Raw genomic sequence first — 23683 nt, 5'->3', positions numbered from 1 at the left:
AGCCATGATTCTGACCATGGTTCTGAGAGCCGATACTTCCTGTGCTTTCCACCTGTTCTTCTTGGATGGGACCATGGCCTCCAAGCACCCAGTCCTCCTCATACTGGACCTCTTATTGAGGCACTTCCTCCAGGAAGCCCTCTCTAACTGCCCCTTCCTTGCTGCCACAGCCCCTCTACTACAGCATAGCACAAGGGCACAGTGTGGGCCTGGTTTGGGCCTCTGTGTCCATACAGCGTGGGCTTGGACTCTGCTCTATGCCTGGCATGTGGCACATGTGTGGTGAATATAAGGAGTGCAGGTCTCCCTCCTGGCCCTCTCCTAGCCAGTGCTGTGATCCTGTGACCCACTCTGTGTACACATACCCAGCCTGGGCAGGGTAGTTGCATGGTTAGTGCCACACCATCTGCCTCATGAAATTGTTAGGCTCAAAGAAACAAGAGCTCCTAGTGCCCAGGCCCCAGGATGTGTCCGAGCAGCCCCAGGTTACTGCCTAGTCTTCTGTGCCCACCAGGTCCCCTCAGGCACACTCTCTCCTGAAGGCCTGCTGGGCCGAGGCCCAAGCTGGCTCCTCAGCTCCTCAGAGCTGTGAGGCTTCCTGCCCAGAGTATGACAGCCCAGGCTCCCAGGCCTAAGCCCAGCTGAGAAGGCTGTAGAAGGCCCCCGGGCTGCATCCTGAGTCACTTCCAGACAAAGAGCTCGCTTCATTTGTGGACAATGGCCCTCCGGGGATGGATGACGTGCAAGCCAGGGCTTGGGGGTGCAGGAGGGAAGGCCCAGGGCTCAGTCCCAGGGCAGGACCAAGGACTACCGGGAGCTGTGGGGCAAGCCAAGTTGGCGTGAGGCTGAGGGCCTGCAGCCCAGCCCACCCTGCCTGTCTCAGGGACCCACTCACCCTGCGCAAGGGCAAGGAGTCAGCCTGCCCACACTACAGGTACCTTGCTGTGCACTCCCTGGGGTCTTCCCCTCCACCCTGCCGAAGCACCCCAAGGGAGGACCCAAAGGCAGGAAGCTTGCCCAGCATCCTGCCACCAAGCAGGAAGGGAGGACACAGGGCACCATACAGCCCTATCTGACCTGGCTTCTGCCACAGACAGCAGCATGGCTAGGGTGACAGGCACCTTGTACCTGTCTGCCTGACCCTCATATTCCTCCCTATCTGCAAGGGAGAGGCCGATGGGAAATCCAGACACTTGGTTCTGCCCCTGCCCACCTGGGAGGGAGGCAAAACACCAGGAAAGTGTTTCGTTTTCCACATGTTGGATGGGCACTGCCCCATGTCCCTCCCCCAGCTAGCTGGTCACCCCGGCAACTGTGTTCCTCCCTTACCTTCAGGCCCATTCTAGGATGAGGGTACTTTCTATGACAGGGTGTTGTGAGTGGAGGCTACGGGGTGGGGGCTCATGTGAGAGCACAGGAGGGAGGGCCCCCTGTCTAGGGCAGGGGATGCAAGCCCAGGGAGACGCACGGGCAGGGTGAGGGAGGGTGCTTGCTGGCGGAGTGCAGAGGCCTCAGTGTCAGGGTCACTCAATGGCTGGAGAGCCTGGGGCTCTGCAGGACCAGGATGTACTATCAGCTCCAGGGCAGCCTTACAGCCGTGCTAGCTCTGACCTCTGACTCCGGGTACCCCCGTGGGCTCAGCCCACTCCTCTCCAGTAGCACCTTTCCTTTTTGAGCCCTCTCTATGGCTAGGCTTCCTGGTGCCACGGAGACCAGGCTGTATGCAACGGCGGGCCTCTTGCCCTAACCCCAAAGCCACAGTGGACTTGGATTCCGGCCACCAGAAGCCAAAGCTGGTTCACAGCCTCATGAAGATGGAATTCTCCCAGGTGCTGGAGCCGTCAGTCTGTCCAGCCCACCCTCCTGCCCACCAGGGCTTCCTGCCTGAGTTCAGCCCTCCTTTCCTGAGTGGCCATGAGGAATGCTTTGTCCCCCCCCCCTTGCCCCAGGATGGGGGGCCAAGGACTGCATTCCTCAATTCCCGGGGGGCTCTATCCACCAGGGTCTATGTGTGATTATTAATTTCTGCCTCTCCTCTGGGCATCACTGTGTGACTTCCTGCTTGTCTTTATTTACTCTTCCCTGGAAGGTCACAGGAAGCAGTCGGGCAGTCTCAGTGGGGTGTTTGTCTTGGCCCAGGAGCTCAACCCACAACCCGGGGGCATTCCCACTGGGACAGACAGGGGTCCAACCTGGCCATAGCTGCCCCGACGCTGTGGAGAAACCATCTGCCTCTACCTGGGAAGCCGCTCTGTGGGCACAGGACTTCCAATGCCCCAGTGCTGGGCCTATACCATGTGACCCAGATGGGGCCCAGCTCTGCCCTTGGGAGCCTTGGTGTGTCACTATCTGGCAGTACGGGTGGTTAAAATGTATACAGGGTAATGCTGGGGCCTCTGTCCCACTCTCTCATACAAGGGATCCTGGAAGCCTCAGTGTAGGCTCCCTGACCAGGTCTGTGCTGGGGGGAAAGTTGCGGTGTAAGCAAGAGTGGACCTTGGGTGAGCAAGAGTGTGCCTCTCACCATCTGCAGGGACCAGCTCAGGTGAACTGGCCTAGTGGCTCCGGGAATCCCTGGCTAGACCTGAGGCTGCCCCATGAGTCAGTGTGACCAGAGGCTATACTCACTGGAAGGCCCTCCATGGGAGGGGTACCCTGGCTTCCTGGAGAGGGCCTGTGCCTACAGACAGTGGGAGAAGACACCACACCCCACCTTCCCCAGCCCAAACCACCTGCCATCTGAAACACTGATCACTTGAAATGATTGGTATATTCAAGACTGAGGAAAAATGCTCATCTGTGGTGTGAAGATGGGAGATGTATCCCTCTGGTGATGACTCCACAAAGGACAACGTATCCCATGGTTTCAAAGTCAAATTAAAAAGGGACACAGTGCATCCTCCCCAACTTTGTTCTACTCTGATACCTCGTCTGTAGACTTTACCTTTCCATACTGGTCTTCTTTTAGGGGCTTGTGGGGCTGGGGCCTTGAGGTGCCCCCAGAATCCCCCCCTCCCCTGGCTCCTTAAGCTCTGGTTGGGTCTTTTGGAGATGGACCAGGGGCCATCCAGAAAGGCCCGCTCACAACATGCCTCCTTTGACAATGACTGCTGCTGATGTCGCTTCCCAAACAGCCCTTGGCCCCGTGATCATGGCTGTGAGTCTTCCCAGCAATGGGCCAGGGGGCCGCAGGGGACTGTTCAGCCAGATGCTGAGCCAGCAAGCTCTGGGTCTGCGAGAGGCCACATCCTGGGGCTCTTACAGTTCTAGAGCTCGCAATCTTTTTCTTCTTTTTAAAATCAAAGCTCCATGGAGGGGTACAAATCTGACTACCACAGCCCCCCGTTTAGGAACTCCAAGTCTAATTTCAGACCTGTCACGGCTAGGGCCCCAGAGGGCCCCAAAGCCTCTGTTCACCATCCCCGGAACACGGAGGAGACACTGGGCTGCAGCCAGCTCTCTGCTGGCCCTTAACTAGAGGGCTGATGCCAGTGTCTGGAGCTGGCTGAGCCCACCCTGGAGCGGATTCTGCTTTGAGACAGGGAGGGGGACTATTACAGCCATTTGGGGCACGAGGAGGCTGAAGGATGGGAGCAAGGCACACAGCCAGCAGGCAGCCGAGCTGGAGTGAGTGCGGGTCTCTGGGCCTGGGGCTCATTTCTAGACTCCGGAGCCTCGCTCTGGTGCTCCACTGTGCTGGCTCTCTTGCTGCAGTGACCCTCATGTGGCTTGTAGAAGACGCCTGAGCTCCCCCTACCCTGGAGGCCTGGGGCCTGCACAGCAGGAGAAGGAGGTGGTGAGTGAGCGCTGGAGGAAGCAGGGGCTGGGGCGTCTATGACCCAAAACATCAGGTGCTTTCTGCCTTCAACCCTATGAAGAAAGTGGCTGAGCAGCTCAGGAGGACTTCAGGTTCAAAACCAGCCTCAGCAACTTAGTGAGACCCTGTCTCAAAATTAAAAAAAGGGCTGGGCATGTGACTCAGTGGTTACGCACCCCTGGATTCAATCCCTGGTACCATTAAAAAAACAAAAAACAAAAACCAAACAAGTGGCAGGAGCCTCTGCAGCCAGCTGGCTCCAGCCAGGAGCTCACTCCCACACTGGCCCAGTAGGTCCTGTACCTCTGAGCTGCCCCAGCTCTGGCCCCACTCACACCTCCTCTCCCTACCTCTGTGGATTGGTGACAGCACCCAATGCCATTCTGTTGCTTACAACCAAAGATGCAGAAGTCAGTGTCCTGGTGGGACAGCTGTGCCTTGGGCAGCGTAGGCACAGATCAGGTTGGGAGAGAGGCAGGGAAAGCCCATCCTTACTGCAGGACAGGCTGCAGCCAAACAGATCATTAGGCATGGTCAGTGGTAGCCAGCAGTCACATGTCCCCAAGAGGGCTCAGCCTGGGGGATAACTGGCACATGGTACCTTGATTGGGCTGTAAGGAATCAAAGGCCTGCAGGATGGGCTTCTCTGAAGCCCAGGAGGATCTGAAGCAAGAGTATGGCACATCTGTAAATTATCCTATCCAGGCAAAGGTGACAAGTCAGGGTTCCCTGGTCACTGCTGGAAAAGGGTCTCTTCCTGAGGCAGAAAAAGTCAAACACTGGAGCTGGCATTTGACCAGGTATGTGCTGAGCCTACCCATCTCAGAACTATGGATGCCCGGGGCTCACTGGAGGGAACATGGCTGACAACTGAAATAGGGAGAATGGGCGGACCCGATGGGCCTGGAAGGGACGTCAGAAAGGCAGTCTTGCTTGGGGGGACACTTTCTCCCCTCCAGAGGACCACCTCGGTGGGCCAAGACTGCCATATATGGACATTAAGAGGCAGAGCAGTGAGGCCTCTGGAAGCTGCCCGGGGGTGGGGGGACACACATGGAAAACTAGGGGCCAGGCAGGAGCAGGATCACAACATGCTGGCCAAGGCTTGCTGTGGGGAGAGAGTGGCAGGCTTGGGTCTAGACTCACCCCCATCATAGAGTGACCGTGACCTCTACAGAGCCTGAACACGAGCCAGGCAGGTGCTTGAAGGTGTTTCCCATGGCTCAGCCCGATCCTTGAGAGCTGCTGCCTCTCCAAGTACTGACAGGGAACAGTCACCCAGGGGAAGAGCTTTCTGTCCAAGGTCACAGAGCTGCGGAATGGGCCAGGAACCTGTTCCAGTGTCCACCCAGATGCCAGTGTCCAAGCCTGGCCAACTCTCCCTCAAGTGGACTCTGCTTTGGGACAAGGCACGGGACATGCTGACATTCTGATGACCAGTGTGGGCGGAGGGATGTGCAGAAGAGGTGGCCAGATGGGACATGGGGTGACTTTGGGCTGAGCTCCCAGACTACAGCCTTCTTCCTGATTGGTGGTCAGTTCTGTTTCCTGGGTGTGGCCTGAAGACTGACTCATCAGAGTCTGACTGGTCAAGTGTGGAGGGGTAGATGCAGGTGCCTGTCACAAGGCTGCCCCCTCCCCATGCCAGGGAGTCCTCCTCAGCTGGCCCCACTCCCTCTCCCCTCACCTGGCTTCATAGTGCTCATGACAGCACGGCAGCTCCGCAGCACCGCCTCGTAGATGGCCTTCTGGTCCTCGGTGAACTTGCCATTGGCTGGAAAGGAGCAGGTGATGTCCGAGGCGAAGCAGTAATACTCACCTCCCATGTCGAACAAGCTGCAGGGAGAGGAGGGTGGGAGGTGAGTGGGCACTCAGGGTGCCTCCTTGCTCCCTTGCCATGGACAGGACTCAAGGATGGCTTCCTTTGGCCCGGATGCAGTAGGGTATTGTGACCACCCCACCTTGAGAAGGTGACCAGCGTGCGCAGCTCCAACCTGGTGTTCCCCGGAAGAGCATGAGTAGCAGAGAAACCCAGACCTCTATCCCCAGCAAAGAGAGTGGCACAGGGCTCAGCCTCAGCAGGGCAGGCCGAGGAGAGTGGGGCTTCCCTCCACAGCCTAGCCCCTGTGGGGACTCACTTGGAGAACTGAGAAAGACAGACATGTCCCCAGGCCCCTACATGCCACCTGACTCTATATGAACATGTCAACAGATCCCCTAGGTCTGCCCTTTACCCAGCAGGGAGGGGAGAAGGAAGGAGCCTGGGGATGGACACAGGACACACTGTCTACAAGAGAATGCGACGTGGGGCCACGTCACCTAAATGTGCATCTGGGTGAACACTTGGCAGATGGCTGGTACCTCTGGCTGTGCTCCAGCTCAGGGATCCCCCTGCCCAGAGGAAGGTGCCCAACACTATCCTCCCCACTGAGGTGTGATAGATTTGTCCTGCCAGGGCCTGAGGGAGGGGTAGGAAGGGAACGTCAAGAGGATGGCCTCATATCCAGCAGGGCTTTCCTGGGGCTGAATGGAAATGGCTGCTGCCTGTGACCCTGGCATCCCCAGGTGGCTGAGCAGGGCACAGATGGTAGAAAGCACAGGGAGGGCACACAGTAGGGGAAGACAGGAGAGGCCCAGGAGCCAGGGGGCAGCAGAGGCCAGGCAATAGTGTGACAGATGGCCAGATCTGCTCAATCAATCAGGAGGATGCAGTGGAGCCACCCTACTGGACATCACGTTGGGGCCCCTGACACAGCAGGGCCTGGAAGGAGCATGGACAGCCCTTGCTACATAAAGGGCCATGGGGAGGGCCAATGAGAGTCCTGCCCTGCTCACCCTGTGACCAAGAGCCAGACAGAACATGTCTGCACACGTTGGGTCCAGGTCTGGCTTCCAGGAGGGTCCAGAAGGGCCCCCATGGTATAGGGTCACCCAGTGGGCCAGGAGGAGCCTGGGTAGAGGCAAAGGGGTATTCAGATGGTTCACCTCCTTCCCCCATCCCACCTCAGCTTTAGAAGCTGCTGGCAACAGTGGAGGCCATTAGCTCCTTCTTGAGGTCACGGCAGAGTCACAACAATCCTCATGAAACTGGCTGAGGAACATAGATCCAGCCCCTGGCTTGGTTTCTTGCCCGTGTGTTTGGGGCCAGGTGACCACAGGGGCAGGCCAGCTGAGAAGGTGGGAGCTGCCCTCTTGCACTGGCCAAGTCCAGTTCTGCTCGGTGTCTGGCTTCATCCTGGGATTCCTGTGGGGGTCCATCTACAGCAGCACAAATCCTGGCAAATTGGAGCGTGGGGCACCGCTGTGGCTTCCTTTACAAGGGCCTCTCACCCAAATCCAACTGTAGTGGTAACCACAAACATTCCAGAAGCTGCCTGTGTGCTGGTCTTTGGGTGGGAGAGAACAGAGCAGGGGACCCTGGGCTCATGTGTGAAGCAAGGGACTGCCACGCTACAGAAGCAGATTTAAAGGAAAAGCCTGAATGCACAGGATCCCCAGATGCTTTGCTGGAGTCCAAAGTCCTCAGATGGGCACGTTTGAATCTCCTGCCTTTTCTGATTGCAAAACACCATAAATAGAGTCAACAGTACAGGAAGCCCAGGTAACAACTCAGGTGACTCTCAGGGGGTACAGCAGAGCCCCTACTCGCGTGACAGAGAACTTGGGGTTGGGTCAAAGTCTCAGGGGGAACCCTGCCTGGAGCAGACCTAGGGGGGCCTGGGCCTCACTTGAGGCTGACTTGCAAGGAACCAGAGACACTGGAGCAGACACACCCAGGCGCCCGCTCCCCAGGAGGCTGCAGATGCAAAGGCAGTAGGGGCCAACAGTTGCCTGTAGGATTACTCCTGCGTGGGACACACTTCGCTCAGAGATGGCCTAGAGGGTGGGGCACATCTCAGCCCTAAACTGTAGGGAAATTGAGCCTATTAACACTAGTACAAAAAGCCCTGAGTCGCAACTCAGTGCCCAGCCCTGCAGTGAGCTCTCTTCTCCTGGCTCCGGCGTTCAGACTTTAAGACCTCAGTTTTCCCACCTTTAAAATGGGACCACGACAGTTGCTACAGGTTTGTGTCCTCCTGGGGCCAGCATTCAGGCAGCAGTGGGGATGCAGCTGCATGGGGCCCCGGCCTAGTTTTGCCTGGGGAAAGCAAGTGTTTTCATTTGGGCTCCCTGGAGTCAACAGAGGAAAATGGTTTGCGGTTTGTTGGTTTAGAATATCCAAGAATGGACTGGGCAGACAGGACAGAGCCAGGAGTGTGGGGGACACAGATTCCTGGGAGTGCCACATCAGAGGGTGACCTGCAGCAGCCCTCTGGGGCAAAAAGTTCTATTGGACTGTGTTGATCTAAAAGAAAAACAGAAATTGAACTATTTAAAAAATCAGGAAGCCCACAAGAACACACCAAATACTGGAATCATCTAGAACAGTAAAAAATAAGACTCTTCAGGGCAAACCAGACTCTGAACCAAGTCTTCCCAGCCCTCTTCAATAAAACAGAAAGAGCGTGGGATGGAAGGCTTTTGGATTTCTTCAGCCAGCCTGGCTTTATCTTCCAGCTTCTAGAAGACTTCAACTGTATTTTTTTGTTTTAAATCATCCACTTTCTGGAAAAGGAAGTATACACCAGCCAGCCAGCTCCATCCTGCCCAGCAGTACTCGGGCACGGGGCTAGAGTCTATTTTTGTGTTCTCAGTTCCCTATCTTTTTCTGCCTTTTCTTTTTTTTTTAATCTCCCTCAGAGTTTCTACATGCTAAGCGATTCAGATTCAAGCCATTCTGGAATCCAGTGATAAAAGCCATCTCTTTTATAAATCATCTCCTTCCAACTCCTCTGTTCACTTCATCCATACTCTGAATGCAAAATGACAATGGAATTTGCTCATACTTGGCTCAATTGAGAACGCAGGATGCCTCCTTCCCGGCTGCTTGGGGACACCCACCAGGGACACTACTATCATTGGCCCAGTGAATCTGTGTAATAATCTGAGACATCTGGGGAGAGATTACACATCTCCCAGCAATACGCTGGCGTCTCGTTCCCCACATGTGTTCCTATAGCTGTGCTTCTGGCTGCGATCAGAGGTTCTGTCTTCCGCTGGCTCTTCCTGGGCAGCTCCAGGCCCGGGCTACCTGCCACCATTGGCCCACCCAGACCCTCCTGGGTCCCTCTCCAGACCCCACCCCGCAGGGCCTGGCCAGCCCGCAGGCAGAAGGCGTCTGAGGGAAGTGCTGCAACGTTTAGCAAGAGCCACTCTGCACTCGGCATGGAGCTTCACCTTCATCTCTTGAGTGTGCAGCACAGCTCTTAGCTGCTTTTCTCTGAAGACTGACATCTTACACACGTGTGTGTGCAGGACCTTAGGGACAGTGCAGACCCTAAGACCTCAGTTTTCCCACCTTTAAAATGGGACTGCATCCCAGGTCAGGCTGTGAGGTTTGGAGCTGGAGGAAGCTCTCAATTCCCCCTAGAAACTCCATGGGAGAGAAAAAGGAAGGCAACTGGGTCTCTTTTCCATGGGTCCGCCACAGTGGGCTGTCCCTGACGACAGGGTGGTGAGTGCTGGCCTCCCTGGCGCACAGGCCGGTCGCCTGCTCCCAGTTCCCAGTCACGCTTTCTGTGCAGTGCCAGCCTCCAGCTGTGGCCAACAGGGGCAAAGGTCATCCTTTGGGGTCCCAGAGGCTCCCTAGGGCCATGGGCTGACACGCCAGGTGAACCTCTCCCCAGGGCCTTTCTGGGCATGTCCGTCCCACTTTACCCAGCTTTGGGACAGCTGTTCCTACGGGGCCTGGGCAGACAGGAACAGTGCTCACGCAAGCAGCCCACGCCAACAGCAGCTTCCTGTCCCCAAGCCCCAGAGCCAGCAGTCCCTGGTGCATTCGCTGACGAGAGCAACCATGCGCTGGGGCCTCCCAAGTCTGGAGAGAATCAACACTGCCATTTTATGGAGGTCAGGGCGGGATGCAGAAGACCAGTGTCAGGTGGAGGCCCCGGGAAGAGCACCATGCTGCAGCTTGCCTGCTGTCCCTAAAGTATTGTGGGCCAAGGGCTGGGCAGCAGGGCAGTGCCGCTGTGGGTGAGGGGAGGCAGGCAGTCAATGTCATGCGCACAGCACATGCTTTATTTCACTTTTTTGGTGACCAGTGTCTTGTGATGTCTGCGAGCACCCGGGCTGTCTAGACCAGGGCCCTTCAAACTGTAGGTCTTGACATCAACTGAGGGAGTGCCCCCTTGAAGCACTGACGAACCAAACAGAACAGAAAGAAAACACACGAGAGGGTGTCTGCCTGCCATCAGGGCACAGCTGCCTACAAGTGAGTCCTGGGTAGAAGGTCAGGGTACTTCTGAGATTGGGTGTTGAAGGCCATGGCCAACTCATCTCTGGATAGATGTCTGACCAGACCTGTACTGCTCCAAGGACTGGGCACTAAATGCTCAGGATAGGGGTCCCTGGTGACAATCAAGTGACCCTCTGAGGAAGCAGCAAGGTGGGGGAGGGTCTCAGTTGAGCCTGGCATCAGGAAACAGGCCCTGAAGTGACACTCTTACTCTAAAGCCCACCAAAGCACCAGGCACCAGGAACAATGGGGCATGGAGGCTCCCCTCACCCCAGCCCCTTCGCCAGCAGGGGAAGAGCCCCAGGCACAGACTCACCCTCTGGGGGTCACAGTGCCAGACAGACAACGGGGGTGGCAGAACTGTCCTACCCCAGCTTGCAAGGCCTAAGAGATACGAAGGGGCTGCTAAAGCCTGGGGTGAGTAGGCGTTCCCAGCCTGTGGGGCGGAGGGTTTGGCACCTCTGTGGTGAAGACAGTCATGCAGAGGAGGCTCTGGTGCCACCCTTGCTTGGGGATGTGACCCTGGCAATGAGAGCAGCAGCACATGCCAGCCATATGTCACTCACAGTTCAGGGTGCCTTCAGGCACTGTCCTGGTATGAAATTGGTAGCCCTTATTTCTCTGGGCTTTGGTGACTAGAGTGGTGTCCCTCCCCCCCTCTGTAGGGCAGCTAGGGCTTCAGCCTAGCTATTTTCATGGCAGGGAGACAGATGAGGCCCTAAGCCATGGCAGGGAAGGAGGAAAGGAATCTGGTAAGCTGCTAATCATGGGGGTTAGACATAGGCCTCTCCTCCCCAGCTGGGCTGCAGGCCCATCTCCCATGCCCCCTCAGCAACACAGAAGACCACTACCCAGCGGGGCAGAGGCCCAGCCTGAGACAACACTGCCCTCTTCTGGCCAGTACAGGAAGGTCTGACTCACACCCACCAGTTACATTCTGACTATAGTTGGGCAATCCAGGTCTGGGGCGTCCTTGGGCCTGAACCCTATAAGGTTCAGAGAGCGGCTATAGTCCCAAGCCCTGCTGCCTTATCTGGTGATGGAAAAGGTAGGAGATGGCAGATGAGGAGGGGTGTCCCAGCTACTTTCCAAGTCAGAGCCCACTGGAGGCACATCCTGGCCTTCTCCCTACCTATTCTGTGTTGTGAGCCTGCTTAGGGGACAGGGGAGGCAGGGAGCTGCAAGGCTCAGACTGGGAGTCCTGCAAATGAGTGGCCCAGTTCTGAGGCCCTGCTTCCCAGTGGATTGAGACACAGCAGTGCTCCCTGGTGTCCACTGCCCAGGCTGGCTATGGGAGGACGGGGAAGAGCATGAGGGCTCAGAAGATGACTGGGTTGGGCGATAACTCCGCGCATGACTGTGCTCACACCTACCTGCTTGGGCTAGATGAGTGGGCAGGGGCCTTCTGGACACTTCCAAAGGGCCTCCAGGGACCCTGTTAGACACCAACCTTTGTGTGAACACACTGAAAGCATTCACTAGCAAGGCTGCTTGCCATGCTTCTGTAAGCCTGTTCTAGAAGGCTGGCATGCTTGCCTTAAAAAGGAAAATCAAAAGTGCTTGATAGCTCTTCTAGGACAGTGATCTGCTCATGGGGTGCATGGGGGAACCCCAGGCACACAGCTGAAGAGGGTTTTGGGAGCCAAGAGGAAAACTCCAAGAAGCTTCATGGCCACAGGCCTTGCACAAGGCCTACTGGCTCTGAACCAACCTGAGTGGGGGTCCTAGGGACAGGAAGGCAATCCATGCCCCTGTTCCTCCCCTTGGAGGCATGCAAACCAGGATCTAGCTTTGGAAAAGGGAGGGGCCCAGGGCAAGAAATAGGCTTTTCTCAGTTCTTGGCTGATGAACTTGACCTCAAGTATGAACCAGCATGTCCAATGAACAGGCCCTTGAGTGTGTGAGGACTGTGACCCCACAGTGGCTCATGGTGGCCTGAGCCCAGCTCCAGATCCTATTACTGTGAGGACAGAGGAGATGGGGAATGGGCTTCATCAACCTCAAGCCCCACCTGCCTTTGGGAAAACCACGAGGCTCATATTGTGGTTTCATACCTTATGATGAAGTACCATAGCTTTTATTTTGGGATAACAGAGTGATTTATTATTTACCAAATGCAGTAGGCACTCAGCAGATCAATTTCAATAAAACAATGGATTATAAATGCCGCCAGCAATCTGGCAGTAGCAGTAATCAACAAAACATGTTGTTCTAAATGCTGCATAATAAATTGACTATAATAAACTCATAATTATTCTACTGGCTACATTTCAAAGTTAGCACTAGAAAAACAAAATCACCAATTTGGGCTTGGCACGAACATTCGTGGGCTTTCTCCAATCCCTCCTGTCTACAGCTGCACCAGGAGACACAGGTGCCATGCACTGCCCAAGAGGGCTGAGACTCCAACACCTGGGAGATGTGCAGATCTGATGTACCCAGCACCCTGGCCTTGGCTCCACAGCAATACCGATGGAACTGGCCTCTCAGACTCCCTTTGAGTCAGATGGTGGGGAGTAGAAAAGCAGCCTCCTCCTCTGACATGTGCTGAACTCATGGAGCAGAAAAACTCATGGCTACCTGACTCTGGCACAAAGCCTTCTAGTTAGTTAGAGATGCCCCCATGAGAGATGGACCTGCTGATATGGCTGGCCTTGGCCTTGGCCTTGGCTTCTGCCTCTGCCCTGGGTCTGGGTTCCTGTGTTCTATCCTCCTGACCCAGCCAGAATGGGCCCCAGAGCTAAAGATCATTAGAAAAGCTCTCAGAAGACAAGAGTCTGAAGAGCACAGGTGGTCTCCTTGGGGCTATCTGTGGTTCAGTCCTGGCCCAGGGAGAGGGTCGCTATCTCTCCTTCCCTGGTCTCTTGCTGAACCAAGTCTGAGGGAGCCACTCCTCTCCCAAAATCCCTCTGCCTCACACCTGTGACTAGTACCCTTCTATGTCTCTTTTGCTCTCCAACACCAAGGTGAGCAGTGTAGGGTCAGGGGAGGAAACAGATAGACAAGGGAGGGCCTAGGCATGGCACAGCCTGGCCACTGCCCAGAGGCAGGGCAGCAAAGCCTGCAGACTAGGCCCTGGCCCACAGTTCCTAGGGCCCAGCATGACCTGTGGGTCACAGAGACTCTGGAGTAGTGTGGCCAGACAGGTCAACAAGATGGACACTGAGGCTCTGTTCATGGCCAGGTGGGTGGTGGTAACCTCTAGGTTCACTCTGGGCCTCAATCTCTGCAGGCTCTCATCCCTGGACCTGCTGGCCAGGTCCCTAGGGAGAGGCCTCAGGTGCCCCTGAAGGTTCCTCACACACCCCTTCAGCCACTGTGCGTAGCCCTGAGATGCGTGTGCCATCGCCACTTGCAGATGGGTGAACTGAGGCTCAGAGAGGAAAGGGCTTTTCTTCCAGAAGGCTGAGTTGGGCTCCTGACAAAAGTAGCCAGAACCAGAACATCCCATCCAGTGACTGACCTGGCTCAGCAGACTATGGCCAGTCAGTACTGGCGTGCCCTGTGGCAGGGATGACCCTGGGCTTAAGTGGGTTTCCATTAGTACAGCTCAGAGCACAGATCTCTCTGGGCAGCCGGGTGTTCGCCTGTCAGTCTACGCACAGGTGCTTGTACTCCTTGGTAGATGTGGCAGAGGACTCCTGTGTGAGGCTCCCACCACTCCCTGCGGCAGGGCCAAGGCCTGCCCAGATGAGGCCAGGGCCACAGTGTGCAGCCATCATGGGAACTCCAGTTTGGGGAACGAGTACATCGGGGAAGCCGAGGGGGAAGAGGGCAGCCCAGCTGCACCGGCCACCTGAGAAGCCATGACACTGCCTAGGAGCAGGGCTTGGAGGTACCTTGTTCAGCTGCATCAGCAATGGATGACAAGGGGCCCAAGGATTGTCAAGGTGGGGGGGGGTGGGATGGGGGACCTCCTACCGCTGGTCAGTGACCACAGCACATTTGAAGGCCAAGACAGGGTGGCCCTATGTAGTTTGGGGCTGAGCATCTGAACAGCTCTCAACATCTCTGCGCTGGATGGTGAGGAGGACAGGCAGGGAACTTGGCCACTGTGGCCGAGGCCATATCTGAGGGTGTCCCTGCCAGCCCATGAGTGCTACCCCAGTGTGCTCTGCCCTCCATGTTGGGATCTGCGAATAGGATTGCAGTTCTTGGTATGGAGGCCACAGGGCCTGCCCATGCAGCCTTGTCGTGTCCTCCACCAGGGGCTGAGATCACGGCACAGCATGCTCAGGACAGCCACCACCTTGATCTTGCTGAGCCAACAGTTTGCATATGCCAAAAGGTCCTGTGGCTGAGGACGGCAGGTTTCAGGATGTGGGGGACTCCTGGCCTCCAGGCACTGGGACATGGGGATGTAAGTATGGAGCTCTCTGAATGGAAAGAACAACCTGGCAGAGGCTGGGGACAGTTCAGCTCCTCCTCAGAAAGCCCAATATCCCATGGAAACACAGTGACCCTATTCTGCACCCACCTCGTGGTGCTTATTTGCAGGGGACAGGGGATTCTGGCCCTGTAGAAAGCACCATGCAGGCCTATAGCCTTGGCAGAGAAATCTGAGCTGGTTTCTGGGGATCTTGCTGTGGTCAGCACTCTCAGGATAGGGACCCAGAGGCTCCCAGTGAACACTGACATCTACATTCCACCTTGGCTGGGCTATTCACGTGTAGAGATGGAACTGCGACAGCCCCAGGGCCAGCTTCACTTACCACATGTCTCCATCCTGGATTGTACGGTCGTTGGGGGCCCCAGCATGTCCGTAGTGCAGTACAGATGCATTCTCACCGCTGCAAAGAGCCAGGAGGATGGTCAAAAGCTCATCCTCACCCAGCAGCCCCAGGAGCCTGGCACTCCAAGCCCTTATCCCAGGGAGAGTGCTACCCATCCTACAGCAGAGGCCATAAGTTGGCTGGACCAGGCCCACAACCTGAGATCAGGTGTCATGGTGACCACCCACCCACCAGCCACAGCCTCTTGATTCATGACAGTGCTACCTGTGGGGCTTCTGGGCTGTGATCGCTGCTCAGGCCACTGCCCTCTGGTCTGGGGACGTGAACAGCACAGATGAAGAGCAGAAATGGAAACCAATAGTCCAATAGTTTGTGGACCTGGGAGATGGGGGACCCTATGGAAGCCCTCCTTTCCTGGAGACTAAAGGGAGACGGGGTCAATGGAAAGGGCCCTGGCAGTCTTCACAGCCACCCTGGGGTCCTGGTTGGGGCTAGAGAGACAGGAAGCCAGCAGCTTCTCATTTATCCGTTGCCTCGAGAGAGCTTCCCTAATGAGCGATGCCTTTAAGAAAAAAGGACTTGTAAGGCTGTCCAAAGGAAAAAAAAAAAAAAACAACAAAACCCAACCCCACCTGGGTGTAATATTTATGGCCCCATTTGGGAGTCTCAGGAATCATAAAAGTGGAAATAATGATTTTTCCCTCTATCCACCAGAGAAGAACATTTCCAAGGACTGAGATGCTCATATGTATTATTCATGTGTGAGGACGTGCACATCAGCAAGAGAAGCCCAGCTCCATCCTGGCTGCGCAGGGGCCAGACCTGAGGGACAGAGTCTCACAGAGCATGGAGTGAGCCCCAGAGCCAGGACATACCTGTGCAACCACACCTGGAGTGACAAACAGTCACAGACACCCACACCGTAGTGCATATTCATGGCCACCACTTGCCTCTCCGTTCATGGTTATTGCTACCACTTGTGCACTCTGAGCACACCCAGCCACACACAGTGGATGCACACAGCCACACACACGGCCACACAGGACACCCCAGACACAAAGTGCTACACACAGACACCTACAATGATATACATACCTACACGGAGCCCAACACCCCCATAACCATAACAGGATGGTCTCCATGCAGCCACATCAAGAGCTCCACGCTTACCCACATGTGGACACACAACCATAGCCCCCTCACCAACACAGCTCTGTCCACACTCCACCCCTGCTGCACACAGAAGCCACCCGTCCTAGGGTCCCAGTTCAGTCCCCATATGCTCTGTGTGTGGCTATGTGAAGGGGCAAGAAAGACAGTAGTGCCCCAGGAGGGGTGGCCTCCCAGTGCTCATCTCCTATGCCCATCACCAGGGATGGGAGGACGGGGACGGAGGTGTCCTTCTGGAGCAAGCTGGCTGCTTTCTCCTTCCCCTGATCCCAGGTCTGGCGGGTAGAGGCAACTTGAGTCCTGGAGTCTTGGGGGCAAAAGTGACTTCCAGGCTTGGGTGGCCTGGTGTGTAGGTGAGCAAGTGACAAAGAAGGCAGCACCCTCTCTCCTTCCCCGGACCTTCCCCCAGGAGATGGTGCACTTACCTGCAGCAGATGCAGGTGTAGGAGTTGTGGCGCATGCCGCCCCGGGAGTAGCAGTAGTGCTGGAACAGGCTGCAGGGAAACACATCAGGTTGAGATCACTGCAGCATGCACGAGTCCTCAGCCCAGGCTGCCTTCTGCTGGGGCCCCGAGAAGCCCGAGCTCCCCAGTGTGTCTGGGTGGAGCTTAGGGAAGAACCTGGGGGTTCTGAGCTGTGGGAGCCTGCCAGCCTCGCTGCCCTAGGGCTGCCCTGCCTCCCAGGCTCATTAGGAAGACAGAGAGATCACTGGAGCGGGCTGGGGCAGGGGCCACGTGCTTCTGCAGGGCTGGAGGAAGGGCCTTCCTGCAAGTCAGACCCCTTGTCTTGCCAGGAAAGACAGGATGCAAGGCTGGAGAGGAACACGAGCCCTTCCAACCCCAGGGCCGTCCTGTGCTAGACAGGGGTGAGTGGTAGGCCGCATGGAGGGAGCAGGCAGGGCAGTCTCCAGGGAAGCAGGGAAGGGCAGGTCTACAGGGCAGGCCCCGCTCCTCCCTGCCTGGGAAAGCAATAAACCAGCTGAGGTCCCTGGACACACTCCTCCCTAAGCAGGTGGGCCCAGCAGCAAGGTCTGCAGGCAAAGGCAGGCACACCTCAGCCCCAGGCTGAGTCCAGTGAGTGTCAGGGAGGCCTCCAGGAGAGCCAGACACCAGCAGCCCTGCAAGTCTAAGAGACTGATAACCCAGGCAGAGGATGGCCGGACCTTGGCAAAGCCCAGCAGGACCAGGTGGGTGTCTACAGCGGCAGTAAGATATCTCCTCCTGCTGGGTCCCCCATGGCAGATCTTGGAGATGGCTCTGGGGGCTGATGGACCAACCAGACTAGCCACATCTAAGTCCGGAACTCTAGGGAGGTGACACTGTCCAGAATTCTGGAGTGGTCCTGGTCCTCCTCCTCCTCCCCCACCACATGCCCTGAGGCCTCCTCCCAACATGAGACTGGGCTCTCAGGGACTAAGTGGTCCTGAGGTTCTGCCCTAGTCTTCCACACACCCCAGGTGCCTAGTCTCTGCAGAACCCAGCTGGAGAGACTGCAATTGCAGGGAGCTGCCCTTACCCTACCCAGGCCTGGGTAATACAGCTTCCATGCAGGACCCCAGCTCTGCCCAGCTCTCAGATGGCCCTGGCTGAGAAGCAGACCCAAGCAGCCCCCACCCTGCCTACCCGCCTCCACGGCAGCCATCTGCAGAGCACCAAAGACCAACTGTGGGCATGCCAACTGGCGGCCCTGTCTGCCCTGCGTGTTCTAAGTCTGTTTAGAGAATGCCTGTGTGGAGGAGTTTAATCTTTCAAGCACTGTAAACACAAATTATGTATAATTGTTATGATTGGGTATTAAGTAGTTGTTATGCAGAAATGGTTCTGCTAGATTCAATCGGCTTGCAGACTTGCCTTACAAACCTTACAGGATAATTGGGTAGCTGCAAGTGAAATATTCCACAACACAGACTCCAGGAGCTGCCAGGGAGGTGAGCAAAACCACGCGCTCCTCTCCTCAGCTGCTCCCCTCCTTGTGGTAGGGGCACTTGGACGACCGGCAATGTAGCCTCTACCTCAGTTCCAGGAGGCCAGGGGGACAGTAAGACCCAGGTTCACAGCACTGACACAGGCCACAGCCCAGGCCCACTCCTACTAAGGCAAGGCAGGGCCAGTGCCCCACCCGGCCAGTCTTCCTGCATGAAGCCTCTACAGGTAGTTTCAAAATTGGCTCCCTCTGTGATGACACAAGAAGACAGTGCTCCCTCAGTTTTGGGAGACATGACCCTGCCCCAGCAGAACACCACCTCAAGGGGACACCTAGCCACCATGCTCAAGGTAAGGGAGACAGTGTGGGCCTCTGCAGATGACCACAGTCTGTACTTGGACTGGCTGGCTTCAGAAAGGACAGGCAGAGGGCTGGCTGTGCCATCGGCATGTGCAGATGAACAAGGGTGGCCCACGAGAAAGGAGACCGGGGTGGGTTTGGTGTCCTCGCCTGCAGCAAGCCTTCCTGCTGCATCATCCCCTTGGCAGAAATGACCTTCCTGTATCCCCGGCTTCTGTTGAAGAAAAAAAGTGACTTTGAGTATGAGGCGCGACTGTCAGAGGCGTCTAACTGTGACCCAGTTTTCACCTGTAACTGCAGCCCAACACTAGTCGCTGTTGCAGGAACACTGACAGTTCCACACACCTGCCAGGAAGAGCCAAAGGAGAAGAGAGGCCCCATGCTGACATTCACTCCGCCCCAAGGACTCTGACGTTCTTCACAATGGACTTCAGCACCTAATTTTGTTTTCAGTGATCTTTTCTGACAGGACTTGAGGACAAACTGGAGCTCTGACAGGTGGACAAAATAGGGCCAGCTCCATTTCCTGCAGATTCTGGGCTTGGGCCGTTGATGCATAAAGATACTTGAGTTCTGGGGCTGGTGTGGTGGTGCCGGGGACCATGGGGAAAAGTGGGACACACTTCTAATATTTCCAAGGTGAGGAATGGAGTCCAGATGCTCCAAACTGGGGCCACAGGCCTGACCTGGAGGCTCTGTGCAGCTCGGTCTGAGTTCAGCTAGCAGAACTGGGGTGACTGGGAGCAAGAACGGACTGACCCAACTTCCCACTGATGGCTCATATGCTACAGTGGCCAGAGGACACCTGATAAAGTCCCCTTTATATCTTCACAGAAAATCTGGCCAACTGTGAGACAGACAAGGGGGTGTCTATCTGACTCAGCTAGAGGGGTAACTACTGACTGGTCCAGGTCCACGGCTGCATTTTAATGATGGCAGAGGAGCAGCGAGAAACACTCTCACCTCTAACACTCAGAAGGGCGCCATAAAGCGCAATAGCAGAGCAGAGCTCATAATGGAGGAAGGAAGGAGAGGCCAGAAAGTCAGTTTTGATGAAAGGAATGGACCTGAGACACCCTCGGCCCCCAGCACACAAAGCAGGGACTGCTATAGTGATGCACTATTTTAGTTGGCTTTTGTGTTGCCATGACCAAAATACCCAGTGAGAACAAGTTAAAGGAGGAAAAGTTCATTTGGGGCTCACACTATCAGAGGTCTCAGTCCACAGACGGCTGGCTCCATTAATCTGGGCCCAAGGTGAAGCAAGAAATCACAGCAAAGGGATCAGTGGAGGGCTGCTCCCTCATGGCAGGATCAGGAAGCAGGAAGTGAAGGTGGGGAGAAGCCACAGGGAAGCCCACCCTTCCAGGGCACACCCCCAGTGACCCACCTCTTGCAGCCACAGCCCATCTACCTATAGCTACCACCCAGTCCATTCAAAGTAGGATGGACTGATTAGGTTGCAGCTCTCACAGCTCAATCATTTCATCTCTGAATATTCCTGCAGAGATACAAGAGATTTGGGGGACACCTCATATCATGAACCCACAAAGAAAAGGGAAACTTGGAAAAAATTTACCAGCAACCAAAGAAGCCTGCTGGGCTCTAGATGAACACCAAGCATCTCAGGATTCATAAGCACCAGTCTGTGCACCATGGGTTTCCAGTTTGCATGTGCATAGTCTGGAATCCCCCAAGCTAGAAATTAACAAAACACTTGGTCCCTGGCTGTGATACCAGGAGCTCCCAGCAGGAGCCAACACAAACCAAGCAGGACAGCCCTTTATAGACTCCTTTTGAGGCCTCTGAACAATGACAACGATATCATGCACAAAGTGCAAGTGGCTACACATACCACATACACACACCACACACATACCACATACACACACACTACAGACATGCCACACCTACATACCTGCAAACCCTCCCCCCCACACACCATGCAGTGTTTTCAGATACAACAAACAGCAGGCCGAGACCTCCCAAGGACTTTGAATAACAGCATATCTGGTGGAGACTTTCCATGCATATAAAATAATTAAGACCTAAGAGGACAGCATAAAAAACACAGGCAGATTTTATGAGGAATCAGAACAAAACTGCTAAAATTGAATGGTCTGTCAGAGGACAGCAGACAGCAAGTCAGGCAGGAGCACTGCCATCCCAGGACCACCTCCACCTGCTCTTTCTATCAATCTGCAATTCGTACGTGCAGCACAAACACTAGGCTGAGCCTAGCCATCCCTGCTCCCTCCTGCTCACCTGGAAGAAGGGCTTAGGGGGAACCCAGATCAAGTTCCTGGGCCAACACAGCCTTCCCCAGCAGCAGGGGGACTTCCTGATAGGCAGGGGGGACATCTGCCCGTGTCCCAGCTAACCAGCTTCCCAGATATCCCCGCTGCTCTGCGCCCCCTGAAGCTCTTCCCTGCGTGCCCGTTCCACCAACATCATTGTCTATAAATTTCTCTCAGGCAAGACTCGGGTAGAAGATGCTTTGTATCTGAGCATAAATGAGAACCCTTAAGTAACCTGGGAGAATTGGCACCGTGAATAACGAGGTAGACGGAGTTACTGCAGTGACAGAGGGGGGCAGGACCATTTGTCAGTGCCTGGAGATGACTAATGGGACAAGAACAGCAAATACTCAGGCCCACATCTGCAGAAACCATGTCTCCAGGGAAAGCCTTGCTGGGCTTCCCCCCAGGGACCCATAAATCCCTCTGGTGGATAGTTCTTGGGCACAAAGCCCAGCTCGTGCCCTCAGAGGTTTTATCAACTAACAAGAAGATAAGCCACAGTCCCTTAAAACACATTAGTTGCCCCAGATAACAGCAAAATGGCTGCCCTAGGAAGCAAGTGCCTATCAAGCTATTAGCACAGGCTGTGAGCATCGGTAGCTGGGGCCAAGGAGGTCAGTGGGGGTAGGGTAAGGAGGGGCAGCTTTGGCCACATCATTCCTCAGGCCCCAAGAGGTAAAGAGTGACAGAAACAGGCGTATGGCGGGGAAGCTGGGTAGGGATGGTGGAGCCCACGTGGCCTGCAGAGACTCAGGAGGGTGGTAATCTGGACAGAGGCTTATACAGGTGAGTAGAGGCCAGAGGATGGGGGCTGAGGAGCTCCCCACCCAACTCCTTTCCTTCAGTCCTCGTCCTTGGCCCCACACACCTAGCATCTCAGGGCTCTGCCCAACACTGACTCAGAAGCCAAACCCCAGCTCAGTCACTTGCTGGCTGTAAGGCCTCTTTCCATGCCTCAGTTTCCTCACCGTGATAAGGGGTTGGTAATGCCACCTCCCTTGCACAGTTGCTGTGACAATTAAATGTCTTAATTCATATGGAATATGTAGAATGCTGCTCGGTACACAATGAACACTTTGTGCGGATATCGTTGTCATTGTTCAGAGGCCTCAAAGGGAATCTACAGAAGATGGATCCCAACTGCAGGTGGCCAGAAAGTCACCGGCATCTCAGCACTCTTTGGCTACTCCTTGAAAACCAAACAGAACCTGCATAGACCCATGGCCTGGGCGTCCATTCCAGCATGGTCCAGCACAGCCAAGTCCTCCCAGGAGTCCACAGGCCTCGTGCAGGACAAGCACAGGCAGCATCTCCAGGGCACCTGCCTGACAGAATGCAAAGGTGTGTCCTTGCACGAGCCCTGGGACACACACACACGTGGGCTTCCTGCTTGACAAGTGGCATCTTGGCCTGCTGTCCCTTTATGGCTGCCTCTGCCCTCAGGGAAAACTGATACAGGAGTCTTGCCTCCTCAGGGATTGATGGAGGTCTTGAGTGTATAAAAAGTGGGAGGGGAAGGAAGTGCAAAGTCCCTATTCCCAGTGTCGGGTACAACTGTCTCAGTACTAAGTGACTTGTAATTCACATTTATTTTAATTAGTGACAATGACATTTTCCAGGTCTACATGACCACAATTGCAATACACCTTTTGAAGATCTATCCATTTACTAAAGGAAATTCTCTTTCAGAGTGAGAGAAATGCAGTTCTGCAGAGAGGCGCCCTGACAGTCATCTCAGGCCAACAGGCGCCTCTCTTGCTTTCCTAGGGTGAGACTCGGAGCCAAACTCACATGCATCAGTGGAGCAGGCGGCAGGAAACTTCTCTCACGTGGAACCGTAAGCACGTACCAAATCATCCTTGAACTCTCAGGGGAAGGGTGGAAGCTGCTTGGCTTCTTCTGGGATGAATGATGGGTCATCAGAAGGCTCCTGGCAACAGGGCCCCTACCCACCCTGTAGTCACTGGTGGGTCCAGCCACTGGTTCACAGATCTGCCTAAATACCTTAAGGAGGGGCCAGTTCTGTTAGAATGAATTTTCTGTGAGCCTTGTGAAGGGCAGGCACTGGGACAGGTGAATCAGGGTAGTTCCTTTGTCCTCCCCTTTCCCAAGCCCTAGGTAAGGACAGACACAGAGAAGGTTAGGGATGAGCCACTGCCCAGACTATATTTGTGTTTTAAATGAGCAAGTGGCATTCGCGTGGTACATCACCAGGAAGGGCCTGGCTTATTAAAGCACTGGACTAAGACCAGTAGTGCATCATTAACCGGAGGCCGAGGCAGCTTCACAATACAACCTGCCACAGTGGTCCCACCAAGAAGGGCACGGGTGATCTGGAACGGCTGCGGTGATGCCTCTGCCTTCTGCGGGTTTCTTTGTTGCCCAGTGCTCCCCGAGCCTCCTCATTCCCTCCCAGAGACCCCCACACCAGTCTTGGCTCTTGGATTGAGACCGCCTGGCCAGGGAAACACCTCCCAAAGGCCTGGCCAGCCCAGTCTCAGAGTATGTGAGCCCGCCAACCTGATGAAAACAGACCCCTGGGGCCCGGCCACCTGCCCAGGCCATTTCCCCACTCCTCAGCTCCTGCTGGGCCCCTCTAGCAGTGCCTGCAACCTCAGGGACTGCACTTGAGGAACAAGGGTGCATGGAACCTGGGACTCCTGCAGACTCCAATCCAGGCTCTGCTGCCTACTCAGCCTGGGACCTGGGGAAGGTCATGCAGCCACTCCAGTGAGAAAGAGCAAACAGCCAGCTGAAGCACTTGGCACAATCCTTTGTGGAAGGAGCATTTGTTCTACTTCACAGATGAGGAAACCACAGCACAGAGAAATGATGCTCAGGGAGGCCACTGAATCTGGGTTTGAGCTTAAGAGTCCATTCAGGGTTTTTTATTTTTCTTTTTTGGGCAATTGGGGGTTGAACCCAGGATCTCGCTAGGAATAAGAGTGCTAGGCAAGTGCTCTATCACTAAGCTAGATCCCCAGCTCCTTCTATTTTATCTTGGGACAGGGTCTTGCTTAAGTTGTCCAGGCTGGCCTCAAAT

General features: G+C 55.4%; 1 protein-coding gene across 1 annotated transcript in view; it reads right to left on the bottom strand.

Annotated features, from left to right (window-relative positions):
- Nucleotides 1–23683, bottom strand: part of Pepd (peptidase D) — a 115158-nt gene that overhangs the window by 7807 nt on the left and 83668 nt on the right. The window contains exons 10-12 of the mRNA XM_046447917.1: nt 16483–16551; nt 14867–14944; nt 5505–5653 (exon numbers count right to left, since the gene is read on the bottom strand). Of these exons, the coding sequence (XP_046303873.1) occupies nt 5505–5653; nt 14867–14944; nt 16483–16551 (296 nt within the window). The remainder of the gene's footprint in view (nt 1–5504; nt 5654–14866; nt 14945–16482; nt 16552–23683) is intronic.

Source organism: Marmota monax, unplaced genomic scaffold (assembly GCF_021218885.2).
Source record: "Marmota monax isolate L192 unplaced genomic scaffold, Marmota_monax_Labrador192_F-V1.1 WCK01_AAM20220418_F8-fsc00101, whole genome shotgun sequence".
In the NCBI taxonomy this organism is placed as follows: domain Eukaryota; kingdom Metazoa; phylum Chordata; class Mammalia; order Rodentia; family Sciuridae; genus Marmota; species Marmota monax.
Note: the sequence above shows the minus strand (reverse complement) of the source record. Positions and strands in the feature narration are given on the sequence as shown.